This window comes from Tenrec ecaudatus, chromosome 4, assembly GCF_050624435.1.
Source record: "Tenrec ecaudatus isolate mTenEca1 chromosome 4, mTenEca1.hap1, whole genome shotgun sequence".
NCBI classification, from domain to species: domain Eukaryota; kingdom Metazoa; phylum Chordata; class Mammalia; order Afrosoricida; family Tenrecidae; genus Tenrec; species Tenrec ecaudatus.
Genome location: NC_134533.1, coordinates 83,697,981 through 83,720,685, shown reverse-complemented (window position 1 = coordinate 83,720,685; position 22,705 = coordinate 83,697,981). Strand labels below are relative to the sequence as shown.

Sequence of the window (22,705 nt, the reverse complement as noted above, 5' to 3'; positions counted from 1 at the left end):
CTTACTCGACTCTCCTCCACTCCCAGCGCACCCTGCTCAAAGCTTCACCATGGCATTCATTACCCTGCACTTTTCCTCCTGTTCCTAGCCATCAGCACTAGAAAAAGTTTCATAGATGTTTTTTTTGATGAATAAAGAAAATAAGTAAAGTTCTTATTAGACTTATGTCCGAAATGTCAGGCCACCTAGAAAGTGGTGCAAGAGGAGGAGGATCTGAGAGGAATAAAGAAAAGCACATAATGGTTGGAACTGCTAAAATAAATGGGGAAGCAGGTGGCTCGCCTCCATGCGAAGACGGGCTTCGCAAACTTTAACGAGCTCACAAATCACGTGACATCTTATTAAAATGCAGATTCCCACTGAGGACCCAAAAGTGGAGGCGTCGAGTCCGCATTTCTAGCAAGCTCCCAGGCGATGCCAATGCTGCTGATCAGAGACGACACTAGTGTTTCAGCTCCTCTCTTCAGATCACTCACTACCTGGGGCAGGATTTTAGTATGCTGCCCTCACCTGCCTCCATCCTGGCTAAGAACTCTATAAATAATAAAAGCTGGGGTCTTAAAGACTAGGGTACAACCATTGGTCTCTCCCTATCCAGAGGAAAGAAGAGTGATGGAAATAAAAAAAAATACATGGACACAATTCATCCAGTGAACTAACAGAGCCTGCAAACTTGGGTCCACCCAACCCTGAGACCAGAACTAGACAGTATCCATCTACCACTCCAACTGCTCCAAAAAGGATTGCAGCCGATGATCTTGGATAGAATGGGAGAAAATCATAAGAGAGACCAGGCCTACCGGTCACATAGAGAGAGACTGACGGAACCCGAGTAGGGCCTTCACCCACTCTTCATGTCCGGAACTGAACTCACCTCACGCGCAATGTTCAACCATTTGCTCTACAAGGGAAGCTTTGTTCAGCAGGGTTCAGAAAGGCGGAGGAACAGAAAGCGAACACGCAGGGGAGAAGTGAGAGAAATGGTGATTCTCTGAGAGGGGGCGAAGGCTAAGTTCAAACGACATGCGTGTGCTTCAACTATTGGATGTGCAACAGATGATCTGCTCTGTAAGCCTTCACCCCGTTCACAAGAAAGCATTAAAAGACAAACAATAGTAAGGGCCAGAGTGACTTGTAGACTCTGCTGTGAATCTGCATGGTGGAATCAGTAGGCAAAACCACTTTGCCTTAGAAGGAAGTTTCAACCCTCCACCGCCCATTTTTGAACTAAGCCACTTAATAAAATGGCATCAATCCCCGTTCCTGTAATGAGTTCAAATGCCACAGATGGGGCAGTCTTTAGAAAGAAAAACATTGCCAAGGGCTCTTACGTAAAATTCAGGTTTTCCATTCTTGTGGTTTCGTATCGCATCAGCAACTCCAAGATTATAGGCAGCATTTTTCTGATTCTGCTCTCTAGCAACCAGACTATTCATCTATTGTGAGAGGGGGGAAAAAAGAGTTTACTAGCATTGAAAACCTCAGTCCTAGCCCAGCTGTCTGGGAGCAATTAAACGTGTTGTAGCACAGCCAGCGGTTGAACGCCTGGCACGGGCTTCTGCAACCCTTCCATTCGGTTTCCCCAGAGCCAGTGCTCTCCGTCCATCGCTGGTGGGATACCTGCTGCTTGGCAAACGCCTCCTGCTCTTTCATCATCTGATACTGACGCAGGAGCTGCTCGTCTTCTATTTCCCGCCTTTTCCTCACTTCCCCGTAGTAGAGGGGGGAGTTCTGCTGCGCTCGTTGCAAACAGACATAGCACATTTCCTACAAGCACAAGCTTCGATTAAGGACAAGTGAATTCTTACCTTTTACTTCATCTTCACAATCCCTCACCAGCTCTCCATAGCAGGAGGATATCGAGAAACATATTTCATAGCTGTGTCTAACTTATCAATCACTAATTAATAAACAGCAGTCATTATGATGTAGCAATTAGCAAAATGAGATTTTGCCAAATAGACTCCAGGAATATCCAGGATTTACTCAACTCTCATTTGATCAGAGTATAAAAAATTTTTAAAACCCCACTGCCATTGCAAGCTTCTAGAGGGTTGGTTTCTGAGACTGTAAATCTTTACAAGAGCAGACCGCCTCATCTGTCTCCCATGGAGCAGCTGCGGGATTTGAACCTTGTGATTAGCCCCCAGTGATTAACCTACAGCACACTGCCAGTGCTATAGAGAGTGTACATGGCAAAAGACAAAGTAGGGATTTCCTAATTCTATTTCTGTTAACTGGTAGATCTTGACTCGTAGATAGATGGATCTATGAATCTTGAGTCATTCCCACATATTAAAGTTAAGAAAGACGGCTTATTCCCAGAACTCTTTGGTGAACAAAGTCAGAGGAAGACGCTGACCGGGTTTTGTTTGTATACTGTACCTGTCCTGCCTTCTTATGATCCTGACAAGAAGCGACTGGAGAAGTTTGGGGCTTCTTATCATTCTTGCATTTCAGAAAACCTGAAGATTCTAAGCTATAAGAACAATGCAACATTAATGTCTACTAGTCTCACCTTTAAAACAATTTTAATTTTTAGAGGCCAATAGAAATACAGAAAAAGAGAACTATCTCAGTTGATTTTCTTTATAGCAGTTGTGTTCACTGGCGATAAAGAACATGCATTTAGTGTCCAGCTAAGGCTAGATTTAAATCCCAACATTGTCACTAACAAAGTGACTGGCATTTGGCAAGCTGTATAATCTTGCAAACTCTGGGTTACCAACTCGAAGAACTGGGGATAATATTCATTTATTCATTCCATTAAAATGTATTGAGTACTTCCTGGTGCACAACTAAGCATAGAAGATGCAGTGAAGAATAAAACATGAAAAATAACCTACCCACATACAATTTATATTCTGCTTGGAAGAGACAGTCTGGAAACAAGATAAATAAGTGAACTCTATAGTATGTTACATGGAGATAAAAACCACGTTGGGCTAGAGGATAGGGTATTAAATCCTAAATGTAGAAGCCAGCTAAGTTCTTAGCAAGAAGATGCCATTTGAGTAAATATATGAAAGGAAGTGGGAGAGCTAAAATAGAGATAGCTGATGGAAAAGGCGTTCTGGCCAGAGTGAGTTAGTGCAAAGTGCTTGAGTTGAGAGCACCAGGTTTGTGGCTGGGGGTGATGTGTTAGGGGAAGAATAGGAGAGACGTCGGGCTTCTAACGGGAACCCATTGAAGGGATTCAGGCAGAGGATGAGATCACCTGACTTACATTTTCCCAGAATTATTCTAGCAGCAGTGTTAGGAATTTTACAATGTCAAGAATCAGAGGAAGAATCCAGAGATTATTCCAATAATTCAAGAGAGAGGGAGATGATAATCTGGCCCAGAGTGGTGACAGTACGGATGGAGAGAAGTGGTTGGTTGGATTATGGGTCTAGGTGGAAGGTGGAGCTGAGAGAACTTTCTGGCTGCATACCGTGTATGATCCAGTTGTGTGTCAACTCTGCTAGGCCAGGGTTCTCAGTGATTTGGCATTTAGGCCCCAATAGCTCCCCTGAGCAGGTCTCAAGGGTGTGGCCTGCTCTTAACAGAAGGTTACTTGCTTTTTGCTGGGTCTGGATTCTACATCGGGTTCATCAACCTCTGGTCCCTCGGACTTCAGCCAAAGGCCTGTGTCATCTGCCAACCTTGAGAGGTGCCCACAGCCTGCCATCTTACCTGCAAACCTTGTATTCTTTCCCTTCTGCAGACAGCAGCTTGTCATCTTCCTGCTGCTCTTGGACGCATCACCCCTTGCAGCTACTTGAGTCAAAAGGAAGCTTCCAGCCTAACATACAACCCTCAGACTTGAAATGTGCCCACTTCTACAACTGTGTGAGCCATTTCTTTGTTATTATCCCCATCAGCAAGCATATGGAATATACCCAAGAATACTGGAGGAATAAATGAACAATTATTTAAACAAACACGCAAAAAAGACTCAAAACCAGATTAACACAGAAGCAAAGTCAATGCATTACCTTTCAGCCATCATATTCCTTGCGCCACTCTCAGTCTGCTCAAACTTGTCTGTCAAATTTACACCTGTCACCTTGGCAGGAGAGATAGCCTGTCTATCTCTACGTTTCTTGGGTGGTGAGATCTCTGTAAAGAATTAATGAAACTGGTTCCCTTTTCTGGTAATAGAGTTGTTTCTTCTCAGTGCAGATAAGTAAAATCTGTTAATTTTATCAGGGACATTCTTCCCTTAGGACACATTCTCTTAGCTGTAAATGATTTTTTTTCCTTACACCTAATGAGGTTTAAAAATTGTTTTTGCGAATAGAGATACCAGGAGGATTAGGGAAGGGTCGGGGGAGAAATGGGGAATCGATCACAAGGATCAACTAGAACCCCCTCCCCGGGGGACGAATAACAAAAAAGTGGGTGAGGGGTGACAGAGGACAATGTAAGATATGGAAAAAATAATCTATAACTTATCAAGGGTTTTTGAGGGAGGGTGGAAGGAGAAGGGAGGGGGAAGAAATGGGGAGCTGATAGAAGGCTTTGCAAACGATGGTGGCGGCACATGTGCAAATGTGCTTGACGCACTGGAGGATGGATGGATTGTGATACTAGATGTAAGAGCCCCCAATTAAAGTATTTAAACATTGTTTTGCGTACACTTATTATGTGCAAAGCAGTGTTGGATATTTTCTTGGGGATACAAAAAACTAAGTCTTTGCCCTTAACGATCTTCCAATATATGTAGTTGGGGTGGGGGAGAAGACACACCCAGTAATGGTGAGAATTCCCATGTTTAAAGGTTTTTCATAGTCTAACAGTACTGAGTGCTTCACATACACTCTAAATACAAGAGGACTTCAAAAAGGAAGTTATAACGCAACAGAATTCTCCCACAAACTTTGTGAAGCCCCCTATTCAACTCAGGACAATAATGCAAAACGTCTGACTCCCAAATGAAGCCACTACGACAGTGGTTCTCACCCTGTGGGTCGTGACCCCTTTGGAGTTAGAGCAACCCTTCCACAGGAGTTGCCCAATTCATAACAGTAGCAACATACAGTTAAGGAGGAGCAACAAAAGTCATTTTATGGCTGGGGGGGTCACCACAACATGAGGGGACCTGTATGAAAGGGTTGTGGCATGAGGAAGGTGGAGAACCACTGCTCTACAAGACTGGAGTGATGAGGGAAGTGCTCATGGAAGAAGCAAGAGGCGAAAAGGGGACAAATAGGTGAGCAGGCTTAAGACGCCCTCAAAGAAAAGGAAGCACATTTCACACAAGAGAAAAAGAGTAAGTAAAGCCAGAGTCCAGAAAAGACAAAGAATATTAGAAGCACATTAGCAGATAATTTTCCACCGAGAGAACAGGAGAGCTGAGTTAGAGAGCTATGTGAACGCTGAGCTTTCCAAGGTCAATTGCGTGTGCTGTGTTTGGCTCACTTGCAGCGGGAGGGGGAAGCCCCTCAACGAGACGGACTGACACAGCGGCTGTTGTGCGCACGGTGCAGGAAGTGATAGGGTTTCGGTCTGTGGAGCTCAGGGGTGCAATGAGTAGAAGCCGGCTCGATGGTACCGAGCAACATGTCATTAGTTTTGGTTCCGACGCCATGCGGCCCCATGGACACCAAAATAAAATACCACACACACACCCCGCCCCGGTCACGTGTCATCCTCACAATTACTGTTCTGTTTGAGGCCATTGCTGCAGCCACTGTGTTAACCCATCTTGTTGAGACTCTGCCTCTCTTTTTTTGCTGCCCCTCTACTTTACCAGCTCAGGGGCATCTAGTTGATTCTGACCCATAGCGGCCCTACAGAACAGGGCAGAACCACCCTGTGAGTTTCTGAGACTGTAACTCTTTAAGGAAGTAGAAAGCCTCTTCTTTCTCCCACAGAGCGGTTGGTAGTTTCGAACTACTGGCCTTGCAGTTCGCAGCCCAACACATCACCACTATGCTTCCAAGGTTCCTTGACCAAGCAAGCCTCCAAGGCTCTTTTACGAGTCCTTTCCAGGGACTTTCTCTCCCAAAGAGAAAATTATTCTTAAGTCTTCCTCCAATCCTGATACCATATTCTTCTTCATATAATCCAGCTTCTCAGATGACTTACTCACCATACAGATTGATTAAGTATGATGAGAAGATAGAGCCCAGACACACACCGTTCTTGATTTTTAACCATGGAGCATCCCCTTGTTCTGTTGGCACAACTACCTCCTAATCCATGTTCAGGTCCAGCATGAAGTGTTCTTAAATTCCCACTCTTCTCAAGGTTCTCGGCAGCTTATTGGTTCACACAATCAAATGTCTTTGCACAGTCAAAACACACACACACACACAAACACTTTTCTGGTATTCTCTGCTTTCACCCATTTGACATTAGCCACGATATCACTTGTTCTATGCCTCTTCTGAATCCAGCCTCAATTTCTGGACGCTCTCTGTCCATGTACTGCTACAGCTGTTGTTGAAGGATCTTCGGCACAATTTTACTTGCTTGTGATATCATTAACAGTGTTCTATAATTTCGATTAGGTCACCTTTCTTCAGAATGGGTAAAAAACAACACATCACAGGAGATTTTATTAATTACTAGTCCTATATGTAGCCCACTTACTTCCTTTATGTTATCTGCCTGGGCCCTGTAAGTATCTGAATTTGGATTCCTGGAAGCAGTGGGGAGCCAGTGCAGTGTCTTGGGGTCTAACAGTCAGGTGGCCAAGGAACTGTCTTCCAAATGTCTTGGCATAGACCAGTGGGTATCTCCAGTACTTTATCAGCTTATTGAAACTTTTCAGTTGGAGTCCCATCAATTCCCAGAACCGCATTTTTGGCTAATGCCTTCAGTGCGCTTGGGCTTCTTCCTTCAATTCCATTCATTCTTAATCATATGCTACATTTGAAATGGTGTAATACTGACTAGTTCTTTTTGGTACATTAACTCTATATTCTTTCCATCTTCTTTTGACACTTCTTACCTCGTTCAACATTGTGCCCATAGAATCTCGCAATATTGCAAATCGAGGCTTGAATATTTCTTGAGTTTGTTCCATTTAAGATATGCTAAGCATATTCTTCCTTTTTTATTTTTTTAAGTATAAGTGTTTTCACATTGCATTATAATATTTTCTTTTGTCTTCTTGAGCTGCCCTGTGAAATTAGTTACTAATGGCCAATAGTGTTCACATTAAAATCACAATCTTGGCACCTCTTGAAAATACCCAAGATGTGATCACTTGGTCCCTATCTTACAAATCAGTACTCTGCTAGAGGAATAGTATTCAGGGTCCCCAGAACTCCCTTTTTAGAAGGTTTGCCGGGTCTTAGGATTTTCTCCATATACTTCAATCAAAATCACCTCTCTGCTTCCTTTGCATTACCTGTTGGGCCCTGTAGACATGAGTTTTGATTGCCGTAAGCAATGGGGAGCCAGTGAAGCATCGTCTTCAATGAGTCTGATAATTCACTGAGTCTAACTGTAGGGTACTTAGTTATGGAGGGATATAGAAGTTAAGGGACAAAAACTATTTGTTAAAAGAAATCTAGTTGTTATTCGTGAATCTAACTCTATTTTGAGCAGCATGGCTGGGTTGCTAAGCAGTAAATGGTGACACACTTTATCCAGAAACCACAGACCTACCTTTGATGCCTCTGTCATTGTCTGACTTTTCTTTAACCTTGTACTTCTTTTTTCTATTATCTTTACTTTCTTCTACAATGGTCTCCAAAGGTGGTTTATTTTCTGTCTCCTTGAGACTAATCCTAGGAATAAGTGAAGAGGTTTATCTACTGTACTGGATTTGAAGCTAAGACTATACATTTAGTTTCAGGAAACAACGCAGGCAGCTTCTTGTTTCTGACATGAGGTCCATTTCCTCCAAGGTGGGGAGTCCCTGACTGGTGAAAATGAATCCTATCCTCAGCTGCCAACCAAAGCATGAGGTTCAAGTTCATCCACGGATGCCTCATAAGAAAGGCCTAATGAGCTACTTCTGAAACGTCAGCCATTGAAAATCATGCAAAGCCCATAGCTATTCTGATACACATGGGGTGTTAAGGGAAGAAGTCAACTAAGCGGCAACTTGTTTCCCTCAAGTAGCAAGTGCTTTGATTGCTAAGCAAATATTGTGGGCTCAGGCTCTTTGGGACAAAGGCTGGGGCCAACCAAAATCTTCACCTCTCTGTGGTCTCAAAAGCAACTCACATGTACAGAAATCAGAGCAATGAACTGGTTCATTTGGTTTGAGCTCTTGCTGAGAATTTGCATATCCATTCAGATATACTGAATCAAAACTTGCATTTTAACAAGATCCGAGTGAATATTACGCATGCATACACCTCTTCCAAGAGGAGGGTATAACAAACAAACACCACAGACCTTTAAGAGATGATAAACTGATAGTTTGGGAAGCACTGAGTCCCTAAGTTCCTACCACCTGAAATGATTAGGTGCTAACAGCAGAGCAATTAAGATTAAGACGATGACTCACAATGAGTGAGCAATGGCCAAGTGAAAATAAAACCCATGTCTCCTGGCTCCCATTCCAGTCTCCTTAATGTTGTACCACACTGCCTCACTCATGAGAACGGTAATTATCATGAATACACTTAAAATGAATGTTCTACTGGGTAAAATGGGGGGGAAGAAAACATGTACCATGGGGTTGTAAAGAACATTAAATACAATAACACTGAGAAAGTGCTTAACAGTACCTACCTGGCAGCTCGTATGTGGTCCATAGGTGATCGTCAGTATTATTATTACTATTTTTAGTGCTATCATTATGATGACCATTTTCAACAGCAGCCACCAGTAAACATTCACTGTGCTCTCCCCTACTCTGTATCATCTTACCTTCCAAAGAAGGCTTTGGGATGGAAGCCTATGCGTATCGCACCATGGTTTGAACGCTTCCATCACAAGAATCAAGGCTTAGGCAGAGGGGGGCTAGACTGCAAGGCAGTGGTGGAAAGTGGAGTGAAGCAGGGGACAGACTCTTACTAATATTGCAGGGGTGAAGGTTAGTGAAAAGAGCCATGGTGACACAATTGTTAAGGGCTCAGCTGCTAACTAAAAGGGCAGAGGTTCGAATCCACCAGTGACACTATGGATAAAAAAATGAGATGATTCACTCCCAGCAGGAAACCCTAAGGGGCGGGTGATTCTACTCTGCACACAGTAACAACAAAGTTGATGGAAAGGAGCACTGGTGGAGCAATGGTTAAGCGCTCGGCTGCTCCACAAAAGACCTGAGATCTGTTCCTGCAGATCTGCATGTGTACAACCAAAATAAATATGTACAATCAAACACCTCATGGAATTTGGCTTCTTGGTTTGGAAGTTTAAGGTCATCCCAGTTAATGAACTTTATAGGATAATTAGTGCTTCTGTTTTACCTCCTAGTTTTTTGTGTAGTGCCTAGGGGATTAGAAGCTTGCAAGTTGACATGCAAGGCACAACAATCTACCTGGAATTACAATGAATGGAGAGTCTGGCATAAGAGGAAGATTTAGAATGTATGGCTAGTTTTTCCATGAGAACAGAACTGAATGTTGCCTGCTACCATTACTGAACATTTTGATCAAAGAGTACATAGAAGCATCTTGATCAAAGTGGGGGAAATGCAGAACAGAAGGTCAAATTCTCCTACCCCCATATTTTCTGGAGCCATGGAAGGTGAATGAACCCATGAAGCTATTCCCCTGAAATAATTGTTAAACTTTTAACCATAAGTAGTCCCTGAAATCTTCCTAAAGTCTAACAACAGTTTAACTAGTTAAGAAAAAGGGAAAATATAAAAAGGTCTGCCTTGAGCATTATGCTCTTTTTTTATTATCGCATTTTTATTTTACATGATGCTCTTTTAAGAACTATATATGGGGTCAAATTGACCCTAGCAACTCAAAAGATCCCTTGGGAAGTAGTCAGTTTGTGTTACTGAAGAACTCAGGAAAGGAGGGGAGGCTGGTTGCGCAACTCAAAGAAAGTGCTCACCGTCGCTACAATATGCACAGAGAACCTGCTGGATGGGTGTATGTGCTGCTGTGCATATTCTCAGCAGTAACAAGAAAATACAGTTTGGGGGTAAAGGCATTACAGCCTAGAAAACCCTGCCAGCCAGCAATTCTACTGAGTTGAAAATCAATTCAATGGCATCTAACAACAAAAATAAGGCGAGGGGTAGTTTCAGAATTATCAGGAAGACAAGACTCGTTAAAAAACCAACATGCTAAATGGTGATTGGTTGTTAAATTCAACTACAGAAAGTGCAAGTAATACACTCTTCTTCCAGGATTTACTGAAAGGGGGTCGGTGCAGGGGGTGGGAAACCCTGCACAAAGAGGAGCATCAACTAAAAAGGTTACTGAGAAACGCTGCCCACTTCGAGCAACATATGAGTAAGGAGAACCCATGGAGCAAACCACTCACCGTGGAAATGCAAGCACGCTGTAGGGTCGTTTCCCATGATCCTCTCTGCTAGACAACACTGAGTCTACAGTGCCAGGCCTCTGGAGGACAGGGAAAAAGAAGGGGTTACACCTGGGCTGGGGTCCATGATACAGGCTGATTAGGTGCTACAAGCTAATAATCTGGTGTAAATTCAAAAGATTATCGAAGCAAAGCTACCACCATACTCTATTGTCATTTTCCCTCCACACATAAAGTCAAAAGCTTAACTTCCAGTGAGAAATGCCCCATGTCAAGGTAGTCACCCTAGTGTAAAATATGAAAATAAAAAAATTTATAACTTATCAAGGGTTCATGAGGGTGGAAAGGTGGGAGGGGGAAAAAGAGGAGCTGACACCAAGGGCTCAAGTAGAAAGAAAATGTTATGGAAATGATGATGGCAATATATGTATAAAATGTGCTTGATACAATTGATGTATGAATTTTTAAATCATTTTATTGGGGACTAGTACAGCTCTTATCACAATCCATACACCATATGGCGCTGGACTAGCCCCCAATAAAATGACTTATTTTAAATAATCGTCACCTTGGTAGTTGCCTGGTAATTTCATTGATGCTGTCCCTTTACCAACCATTTCTTCTTTGGAAGCTACTTTTAGAGTAGACCGCTTCATCTAGCTATCTTAAACACAGGATCAGACTTCCAGGGCTCTCAGGAAAATGAGCAACTAGTTAATTTCACCCTTGACCCAAATAATTCTAAAATTGAGCAGTTACAATATAGGCTTTGGATTTAGGTGGACTCATGTTCCAGTCCTGACACTCTACCAGCTATGAAGCCTCAGGCCTTCACATCTAGTTAAATATACGATTAAAGCATAAAGCACATAAAACATACAATTTTAGCATAAAGCACATACACTCCCAAACCAAATCCACCGCCATCAAGTCAATCCCCACTCATAGCAACCCTCTCTGGGAGAGGATTTCCCGGACTGTAAATCTTTATGAGAGCCGATAGCCTCGGCTTCCTGTCATGCAGCTGATCGATTGGAGACACCGGCCTTGCAGTTAGCAGTCCAATGCCTAATGCTCAGTGCCACTAGCCAAGAATCATAATAGGACTCAATTCATGAGGTTTTAATGAGATATTCTATGGAAGTGACTAGCACATAGTAAGCACTCAACAAATAACAGCTATTTTTGTTACATTATGTAAAAATCATTGAGCAAATCTACTCCATATGACCTCTTTAAAAGTACTGAAGAGCAAGGATATCACTTTAAAGACTAAAATGCACTGACTCAAGCCATGTGTGATAGGTAGGTTTATTGGACCAACCTGGCCAATAAACACATATGGGATTAATAAGGTTGCAGTTTAATTGAAGGGCAAAGAGATAAATGGTTCAGCGAGCCTCGCCTTTCTTGTCTCTTGCTCTCTGATGATTGGACCAGTGTGCAGCTGCCTTGGCTGGTTCTCTGCCTCAACTTGTGAGTTACACTACCTGTGGGACACCCAACCCGTGGACTGTGTTCGCTATAGTTTGAGGTTCCTTCAAGACCTGCTTCGCCACACTGCTGGTGTATACATCACTTGAGCTGGGGACTGTTGGACCCCGGTCATCTGGCTGACTGATGGTGACTTGCCCTGCTGTTTACTGCCTGTGGCCAGATTGCCTGAAAGCTCTATAGAAGACTCAGTTGTCTGCTTCCTTGACTTGCACCCAACAGCAAGTGTATTGACTGTCTGGTAGAGTGAGTTGCACTGAGCCATTTGTACTGCTCTATAATTAGCTGTTTATTTTTTTTGTTGTATATATCTATTTATCTATAGATGTATAAAATCATAAGTGTCCTGGTTTTGTTTCTCTAGAGAACCCTGTCTAACACACCATGGCTATTTTCAGTTGCATCATTTGCACGTGAAAGTTGGAAAATGAATAAATAAGACTGTAGAATTGATGTGTTTGCATTATGGTGTTGGCAAAGAATATTGAAAGAACAAACAAATCTGTCTTGGAAAAAGTATATTCAGAATGGTCTCTAGACACCAGGATGATGTGACTTTGTCTCACATACTTTGGACATGTTATCAGGAGAGACTCAAACTCACTGTCATTTAGTCATAGCGAACTTACACATAGCGAACGGTCCCATGAATTTCTGAGACTCTATCTGTTCATTGACTAGAAAGTCCCATCTCTCTCCCTCAGAGAGTGGCTAGGGGTTTCAAATTGCTGACCTTTCAGACCACAGCCCAATATGTAATCACTATGCCACCAGGGCTGCTCAAGAGACTAGCCCCTGGAAATGGACATCATGCTTGGTAAAGCAGGTTAGCTAAAAAGAGGAAGACCACCAAGGACATGGGTTGATATAGTGTCTGCAACAATGAGCTAAAACAAATCAATTATGAGGCTTGTGCAGAACCGGCAGTGTCTCATTCTGTTATATACAGGGTCACTGTGATCAATATCCAATTGGGCTATTGTATTAGTATTTATATATGATTATTAATTTATATTAACTATGTCCTTATAGGAATCCTGCTGGCACAGTGGTTATGTATCAGCTTGCTCTGCAGGAGGAAGATGGGCTTTCAACTTCCATAAAAAGTTACAGTCTCAGAAACCCACAGGGGCAGTTCTGCCCTGTCCTATAGGGTTGCCATGAGTCAGAATTGACTCAATGACAATGATTTTGGTTTTATATACTAATATATATACATGATTATTTAATATTAAAGTATGTATTATTAATTTTGAATTAACATTATGGTACATAAATGGCTTTGAAAGCAATTCCCAAGAAGAGTTTTTTTTAAAACAATTTATTAGGGGCTCATACAACTCTTATCACAATCCATACATATACATACATCAATTGTATAAAGCACATCTGTACATTCTTTGCCCTAATCATTTTCGTTAAGAAGAACTTTTTAAAAATGTTTTGAGGACTTCATATTTATTTTTTAAGTTTCCAGTTGAAAATATATAATATAAAAGGGCAAAAAACCTTTTGGCTTTCAACTCCTATAAAGGGTTACAGTCTCAGAAATCTACAGGGATAGTTCTAGAAGATGAATCTACTTGATTTTTGAAATCTCAGTCTTTAACCTACAAAACATTTCTTTTAGAATATCTCTCAGAATGCATTTTTTAGAAAAATTGCCCCTTAGAAGTTCGGTCATATGATGCAGCAAGTCAATAAAAGGTTATCTTCTCTTTTAGACACATAAGAAGCTAAGCTCAGAAGATTCCCTGAGTTTTCAAGATGGGCCACTCACTTGGCCTTCTGGTTTTTCAAATCTTGCCTTGAGTTTTTACTTAGAAGGGTAAGTTATGCCTCTTTGTTTCCACTTTTCCATAGGGGTTTGGAGTTCCCTAAGCAATCAACTATGATGGCAGGTTCCAGAGGAAGCACCAAGTGCCCCTTTATACACAGCTCCATCTCCCAAGTCCTCACCCAAGAGCCCGTGAAGGAAGAAATGGATAGAATTCAACCGCACTCGTCACCGTTTCCTATAGAAGTGAGGCATTTGCTCTACAGGACGCAGAATTTGCACCATTCTGTGATAGTCCAACACATTCATATCAACATTATTAGCTCCCAAAGGTGCACCAACAGCATAACTGGTATTCAATAAATCCTTGCTGACTGTCTTTTTGCCTACTTAAACTCTGCTGTGTCAAACCTGACTACTGGCTGAAAGGCTGGTGGTTTGAAACCACCCAAGAGGTGTTTTCAGAAGACAGAACTGGTGATCCGCTTCCAAAAAGGCACAGCCTTACAAACCCTCCAGAGCAAGTCAACGATGCACAGACTCATGACAACTAACAACAACATAACCATGAAAGTCACTCCTGTCCAGACCAGTTACTTAATTAATCAAAGGATCAATTATGGAAGTTCTTCAGCTGTGTGGCAAATTAAAAACTGAAGATGAGTTTTGTGACTTGAATAAAGATGTCCTTGCTCATCTTCACGGAAATAGTAATAGCAAAAACATGTGGGGAGAAATTCTGGGCTTGAATACCAGTCCTGTCACATAATGAACTCTCTCAGCCTCCATTTTTCTCATTTATCATTCTGGGTAATCCTGCCAAATTCATAATGTTTTAAAACTCAAAGTAATCTATAGAAGAACTCGGTTACATGATAACCCACCCAATGCTAGCAAGTCAATTCCAACTGGCAATGGTACTAGAGTGCACAGGGATGGCCCCATGGACCACTGACTGCTGCAGCTTTCCCCCAGGGGACATCTGGTGGGGCCAGTCCACACACCTATCGATGACTCAGCGGCACCGCGTGCGAAAGACGTGGGAGGAGGAGAGCATTAACTTACATTTACGAGGGCTTTCATCAACGTCTCACTTCCATCCATGCCACAAAGAAAGTCTTTAAAGAATCTCATCTTCACTTTGCCGTGTCTGATCATGAGGACCCCGATCCCTTTGAATGTGAATTCCACATTGTGTTGGGTGGCGATGGATCGCGATAAAAAAAGCAATGTTTCCTTCACACATCCTTCTACTATATCCCTGTTATATGGACTCTCCAGGGATATTGTGATAAAATTAAGTGGAATAATTGGGATATCACCTAGAGAAGAAAAAAGGAAATTGGGGTGGGGGACAGGGGGGAAGAGATTTACAATAAGGACAGATCAGATATACTCCTAAATAATTACCTTATTTTTTAATACTCAAAATTTGAATTATCCATATGAAGATTTTAATTATGTCTAATGTATATTATCTTTTACTGTAAATAATACAAATGGTCATGAACAAATATTAATCAGTGAAATTTTCCACTAAATATGTCTTAGGCTCAACATAAGAAAAATTAGCTTCTAAGCACAGCTCTATACTGGTATTATATAAAAATACCACGGCTCTATACTGGTATTAAGAAAAGTATAAGCCCAGCTCTATACTGGTGGTATTAAGAAAAATTAGCTTCTAAGCACGGCACTTCCTGGTATTCCTTTAGGAACGTGGTAATAACTAACCACTTCAGAGGATTTTCTGAACTTTTCAGTTCCCTTATTTTTCAGAATGTGCTGCTGCAATATTCGCCTATCTCCTCCAATACTTCAGAATTTTTAAACAATTACAAATATCTATGAATGTTAAGCATTTTGAAAAGATAGTATTCTCCACTAGATGTTACTTTTCAACATTGGGTCTTTCAACTTTTCAACTTTTGAAATTAGGTCTCAGTATGGATGACTTGAAGAACGCTTTTCCTAGTGATTCTATAAAAGACAATACACAAAATATGCTTCTCTCAGCTTGAAGTCAGTCTAGGGTCTATCTAATTAGAATAGAATGTAGAAATTGTATAAGATCTACCAGCAGAAAAGCAGAAAACAACAAAAATGACCAAGATGAAAAATTCAAAGACAGACAATAAGCAAGGTCACTGACAGAGAAACAGGACAGAGGAAATATAAGAGCATTTTAGATGTTAAATTAGCAGCGGGAACTGATAACCTTTCAAATGCTCAATACTGCTTGGAAGCTGGGGGTAGCAGTTCTACAAAACACAACCTTCTTTTTCTCAGCCCAGTCTTCTCCAAAATTTGACAGTAATTCTCTGTCACCTCCCTCCTCTTCATTTTTAAATACATGTCTTAAGAGAGGTTATAAAAGAGAGAGAGAGAGAGAGAGGTTATAGTCCCTGTCTTTATAACCTCTCCTCCCCCTCCCCCATAGCCTCCCTGGAATCTGTCTACCACAACTAATCTCAATAAAGACACCGGCGTCTCAGGTTAGACAAACCAAGGGACACATAGCAGATCCAATTTCCCATAACTCCCTGTATTTTTCCTGTCAGTGCCCTTCTGCTCTTCTAGTTATGATCCCATTCTTGGCTCTTCTATTTCCTGCTTGGTCTCCATCTGGGGATTCAGTCTCAGAAACTCACAGGGCATTCAAACCTGTCCTGCAGGGTGGCCGTGAGTCAGTATCAACTCGGGGTAGTGGGTGTGGTTTGGGTTTACATTGCTGACTTCCCTTCTCTTCTGACTCCCTATAAAAGCTCGAGTTATTTTCCAGAGCATTCTGTCTTTGTCTCCTTGCCTTATTTTTCTTTCTAGGTAATCTTATTTGTTGCTATGGTTTAAATAGCAATGTGCTGGTGACACATGAAGCTTGATCTCTAATCTCTACCTCTCTCCTGAGCTGAGCCACTTTCACCTGGACATCCTTACAGGAATCTGAACTCATGGCCAGCTACTTTCTCTCTCACCAGAACTGACCTTTATCCCTCCGCCCTTTTGTTTTTATTCCCCAACAAAGACATTTAATCTACCCACTACTCTCAATTGGGAACTGAGTCCCATCAACTTTTCATCTTGTGTGTCTCATAGATAGATATCCTTATCTCCCTTTTGACTGTCAGGCTTCATTCAGGCTTTTACCATTTTTTACCAAATTACTGCAATTGAAATAACTATCTTCCTGAACTAAAAAAAACAAACCAGACCACTACAGATAATCCCCTATTCAAAACCCCCCTCTGTGCATACACAAGGAATTTCAAAGCCCTTACCATAGTTTGAAAACCAAAAACCAAACTCAGGACCACAGTGGATTTCAACTCGGGAGGACCCTTTAGGATCTTATAGGACAGGCTAGAACTGCCCCTTTGGGTTTCCAAGACTTTACATCTTTACAGGAGTAAACAGCCTCTCTTATGGAGTGGCTGATAGGTCCAAACCACTGACCTTGTAATTAACATCTCAGTGCATAACTCACTACACCACCAGAGCTCCGTACTTTAAAAGGACCCTTGCAATTTGGTCTCTACCTAACACTGTTGTCTTACCTTCCCCTACTTGCCCTATAACAAATATGCTGGAGCCACACAGAACTATCCCATGAGCTTCACTGTTTTTCTTTTGCTTGACTTTGTCACCCTGCTCTAGAAATATCTTCCTATAGCATCTCTGTGACAATCCTGCTATCCTTGCAGATCTCCCGTTTTATCTTCCTGAGTCTTCTGAAACAAAGAGAGACAAGTTCTCCGGTTCCTGAGCAATGCTGGTTTCCTTATCTTGCATCGCTTACTTACACAGTAAATTCCAGTTATTCATAGTTGTTATGTTCTACAAAGTTGACACAGCACTGGCCTATCTTCTAAGGAGCCCTGGTGGTTACACATTTGGCCAAGGCCCATGGGTCGTTGAAGGCACCAGTAGGCTCTGTAGGAGAAAGACTGGGCATTCTACTCCCATAAACAGTTACAGTCTGGAAAACCCACAAGTCACTGTGAGTCATTCTTACATCTTACATCCATACTTCTGTAAGGGATGTCCAGTGAGTTTGCTTTGAGCCTTTTTGTTTTGTTTCATTTTAATCATTTTATTGGGGGCTCATATAACGCTTATCACAATGCATACATACATACATTGTGTCAAGTACATTTGTACATTTGTTGCCATCATCATTTTCAAAACATTTTCTTTCTACTTGAGCCCTTGGTATCAGCTCCTTTTTTTCCCTCCCTCCTCCACTCTCCCTTATGAACCCTTGATAATTTATAATTTCTTTTTTCATGTCTTACACTATCCAATGTCTCCCTTTACCTACTTTTCTGTTGTCCATCCTCCTGGGAGGAGGTTATAAGTAGATCATTGTGATCGGTTCCCCTTATCTGCCCCCACCTTCCCCTTTACCCTCCTGGTATGGCTACTCTCAATATTGGTCCTGAGGGATTTATCTGTCCTGGATTCCCTGTTTTTCCAGCTCTTATCTGTACCCATGTACATGCTCAGGTCTAGCCATATGTTTAAGGTAGAACTGGAGTCATGATAGTTGGGGGGTGGGGGTGGGGGGATGAGGAAGCATTAAAGAACTAGAGGAAAGTTGTATGTTTCATCGGTGCTAAACTGCACCCTGAATGGCTCATCTCCTCCCTGAGACTCTTCTGTAAGGGGATGTCCAGTTGCCTACAGATGGGCTTTGGGTCTCCACTCCACACACACCCTCATTCACAATGATATGATTTTTTTGTTTTTTTGAGGCCTGATAACTGATCCTATCGACACTTTGTGATCACACAGGCTGGTGTGCTTCTTCCATGTGGGCTTTGTTGCTTCTCAGCTTGATGGCCACTTGTTTATCTTCAAACTTTTAAAACCCCAGATGCTATATCTTTTAATAGCTGGGCACCATCAGCTTTCTTCACCACATTTGCTTATGCACCGACTTTATCTTCAGCAATCGTGTCAGGAAGGTGAGCATTATGGAATGCCAGGTTAATAGAACAAAGTGTTCTTGCATTGAGGGAGTTCTTGAGTAGATTGGCCTATTCTATTATGAAAAATACAGGTCAGGGTTCTTAGGAGCCTCTAGTTAAAACCTTTTTGTCAACTGATCAAGATATAACCTTGCTTTATGTGTTTCTATTTAAAAACACCTTATTAAATATATACTGCTGATTCCTTAACATGAACTTACAGCCAACAGCACTATAATTCATTCCTAAATGAGGCTTATCTAACACATCTATTTTCTCCTTAAGGCAAATGACAGCCTTCTTATGCTCAGAAACACTGAGCGGCATATCAGTACAATAGCCGTGGACCATTTCAACCAGCAAAATCACTAACAAAGAGCATAAAGATGTGGAAAATGTGGAACTAAACAGATGTACAGAATTGAGAGCTGAAAACAAGAAGGCTGAAGGAAACCTTGGTCAGCTGTAGGTGGGAGCCCACCTCGCAAATAGTCCTATTTCTTACCGAGCTGCGCATGTCCATGGACAACCATGAAAACTCTGCGGGTACTGATTTTGGGTTTGCAAAGAAATTTTAGGGAGTAGGCAAGTTCAAAAAGAAGAAGAATGAGAATGAATTGCCTATTTAGTGCCAAAGCACTAGATTCTAAGCTTTTCGGTCCCACGGGGCTTTAGTCTTTTCAGTCTATAAAGCCCACAAGCTAGCAGGGAGCCTGGCACTCAGGAGGGTGAATGTGGTATTCCTTGTTGTTCTGTGCCTCAAGTCCATTCCAGTTCACAGTCACCCCCGGAGAGAGCAGAACTGCCCCAGAGGGGTTCTACGCCTGTGGTCTCGATGCGAGCAGACCCCCAGCAGGCCTTTTCTCCAGTGGAGGGGCTGGGGGGTTTTAAACAGTTGATTGGGGGTTAAGAGCCAAGCACTTAACTAACCATTGTGCCACCAGGAGGCTGTAATTTTCGGTTAGTCACCTATGAAGAATCATAGCCCCATAGTTAACTGTAGACAAAATTGTTCTTGTGAACGAATTCAATGATTTGTGTTTAAAGTTCAAAACGTCTTTACCCTGAAAGAAAAATTAATTGCATGCATGCATGATTTGTGTAAGCCACACCTGATGGGATCTAAGAGGGAAAGTCGGCTCTACTCCAAAGGCACAAAGGTGCTTGAGAGAAACATGGCTTTATTTCTATTTCCTTCAGTAGGTTTGGTTTCCTTTTGCTTTTTGATAAAGTACAACGTTACACCACTTCTGCCATAAAGCGCTGGGTAACGATGGCTGAGAAGGTCCAGAAAGCCGACCATACTAATACACGCAGCAAGCAAAAGGTGAGGCTGTCTACTCCCCTAGACAGTCGTCACCTTGAAAACTCCTGGGGGCAACTCTACTCTGCCCTACAGCATCGCTATATACACATAATGAATTCTAAGTGTAGCTTTGTTTAATATTTATTTTCAAATACACCCTTTTCCTCATGGACATGTAACTCAATAAAATTAATGTTTCAATAAATTTGACAGCAAGTTAGAGTCCTTCCACCTGCTACTATTAGGTTGGTTGTCTGTTTTCATCCAGGTGTGGGTCTCACACAGGAGACAAAAAGGAACATCCAATAGGACACAACCAGGAACCGGGACAAGAAAGCCCTCAAAAGACTCCACGAAGGGCAGCGCGATAAAGGCAGGGTGCGAGTGTCCTGCGTTTCATGTCTGCTTACCACTATTTCTTAAGTGGTTCGAACACTCAGCCCTGGCACATTGTTGGCCCTCAGTGGAAGGCTGAGGTTATGAGAAACATGTCAGCTCTAGCCCACTGCCATTGGGTTGGTTCCCAAGCACGGCAAGACCCGATCTTTATGAGAGTGCATGGCCTCATCCTTCTCCCACCAAGCAGTGGGCTTTGAAATGCAGAACCTTGTGGTCAGCAGAACAACGTTACCTGACGGTGCCACCAGGACTTCTTTGAGAAAGGTATATAAGGTATATACTGACTCTTTATAAATATGCTTAATTTCTTAGGCTAAATGTTAATAATTATGTATATGACAGAAATAGATTTAATAAATGTTGTCAAACTGATACTGGCAGACATTCTCCCAACCAGGTATTCTACCTGTGAGAATGATGTTGGGGCCACCGCTGGCCTCTTTGATTATAAAAACATGAGTTACTCAAACTCATGAGCCCACGGCCGATTCCTATGCGGCAGAGGTCAGGCATGCCTCCACTTTCCGACCTTCTTTACCAGTTCTGACATCAGCCACCTCATGGAATGCTACTTTTCTGCTGGATTCAATACTTCATTGCAATGGCAACCCTGAACTCAGACATACTCACACAATTATAACATTTATTAAGGAAGTTACCAGGTTACAATTCTGTATCAGAAATATTCAGGATACAATTGTTTGGTCAAACCAAACTCTTCTTTTGTGTCCTGGAGCAGCTCGCTCTTTTGCTCTCGCTCTCTCTCTCTCTCACTCTCTCTCTCTCACTCTCACTCTCTCTCCTCAGCCCCTTGGCTTTGGCTTCTGTCCTGCCCAGGCAATGTTACAAAGCTCTTTAAGGACTGTTGGAAAATGGCCCAAGAGCACTCCATTCCACCATGTCTCCGCCCAAAGGAGCTTGGCTCCAGCTCCTGTGGGCCAGCAAACCTGTTGCTTTTGTTGGGTGACGGTTCTAAGTAATAAAAACCCATGTACAATCCCATGAAACACTGCCTGGTCCTGTACCATCCTTGCAATTGCTCTTGTGTCTGAGCTTATTGCTGCAGCCACTGTGTCAGTCCATCTGTGGCGGGCTTTCCTCTGTTTGCTCTTCGTTACCAAGCATGATGTCCTTTTCCAGGGACTGGTCTCTCCTGACAACATGTTCTCAGCATATCCGATGAAGTCTTGCCATGCATGCTTTTAAGGAGCGTTCGGGTTGTACTTCCCAGACAGATCTGTTGGTTCTTTTGGCAGTCCATGATACTTTCAATATTCTTTGCCAGCACCTTAATTTAAATGCATTGATTCTTCCATGGTTTTCTTTATTCAATAGCCAACTTTCAACTTCATAGGAGGCTATTAAAAATACCATGGCTTGAGTTAGATACGCCTTAGGCCTCAAAATAACATCCTTGCTTTCTAATACTTTCTAGAAAGTCTTGTGCCACAAATTTACCTAATGCAATGCACTGCTTATCTCTTAAATGCTTTCCATGAGAACTGATTGTGGATCCAAACAAGATAAAACCCTTGACTAGGTCAAACTTTTTCCCATTTATCATAATGTTACCTATTGGCCCAGTTGCGAGGATTTTTGTTTTCTTTTGAGTTGTAATCATACTGAAGGCTGCAATCCTTGAGTTTCATCAGCACATATTTCAAGTCCTCCTCACCTTCAGGAAGCAAGATTATGTCATCTGAATATTGCAGGTTGTTAATCAGCCTGCTTCCCATCCTGATATTGCATTCTTCGTCATATAACCCAGCTTCCCTGAGAATAAGTATGGTGGTGGGATATAACCCTAATACATCTCATTCATTTTAAATCATGCAGTATTCCCTTCTTCTGTTTGCGCAACTTCCTCTTGATCCTTGTACAAGTTCTGCAGGAGCACAATGACGTATCCTGGAGTTCCTAGTCATTTGTTATGATCCACACAGTCAAATGCCTAATCAATAAAACACAAGTAAGCATCTTTCTGGTATTCAGTGTTTTCAGCCCAGATCCATCTGACACCAGCAATGATACCCCTTGTTCTGCATCCTCTTGTGAATCCATCCTGAACATCTGGCAGCTCCTTATCAATGTACCTATTGCAAACATTCTTGGATGATTCTCGGTACAAATGTACTTGCATGTGATATCAATGATATGGCTCTGAAACTTGAGCATCCTGTTGGGTCCCCTTTCCTTGGAATGGGTACAAATATTAATCTGTTCCAGTCAGTCGACCAGATAGCTGTTTCCAAATTTCTTGTCATGAGTGTTTCAGTGTTTCATTTTTCAGTTCCTGGAAACATTTCCATCGGTACGTCATCAATTCCTGGAGCCTTGCAGTTACATAATGCCTTTAGTTGAGCTTGGACA

The 22,705-nt window shown here is 42.1% G+C and overlaps 1 protein-coding gene across 1 annotated transcript in view; it reads right to left on the bottom strand.

Moving 5' to 3' along the window:
• The window catches only part of CCDC81 (coiled-coil domain containing 81), a 53,488-nt gene that overhangs the window by 18,171 nt on the left and 12,612 nt on the right, over positions 1 to 22,705 (bottom strand). Inside the window, exons 4-10 of the mRNA XM_075546423.1 lie at positions 14,729 to 14,985; positions 10,393 to 10,472; positions 7,603 to 7,724; positions 3,978 to 4,101; positions 2,386 to 2,479; positions 1,621 to 1,767; positions 1,332 to 1,436 (exon numbers count right to left, since the gene is read on the bottom strand). Coding sequence (XP_075402538.1) covers positions 1,332 to 1,436; positions 1,621 to 1,767; positions 2,386 to 2,479; positions 3,978 to 4,101; positions 7,603 to 7,724; positions 10,393 to 10,472; positions 14,729 to 14,985 — 929 coding nt within the window. The remainder of the gene's footprint in view (positions 1 to 1,331; positions 1,437 to 1,620; positions 1,768 to 2,385; positions 2,480 to 3,977; positions 4,102 to 7,602; positions 7,725 to 10,392; positions 10,473 to 14,728; positions 14,986 to 22,705) is intronic.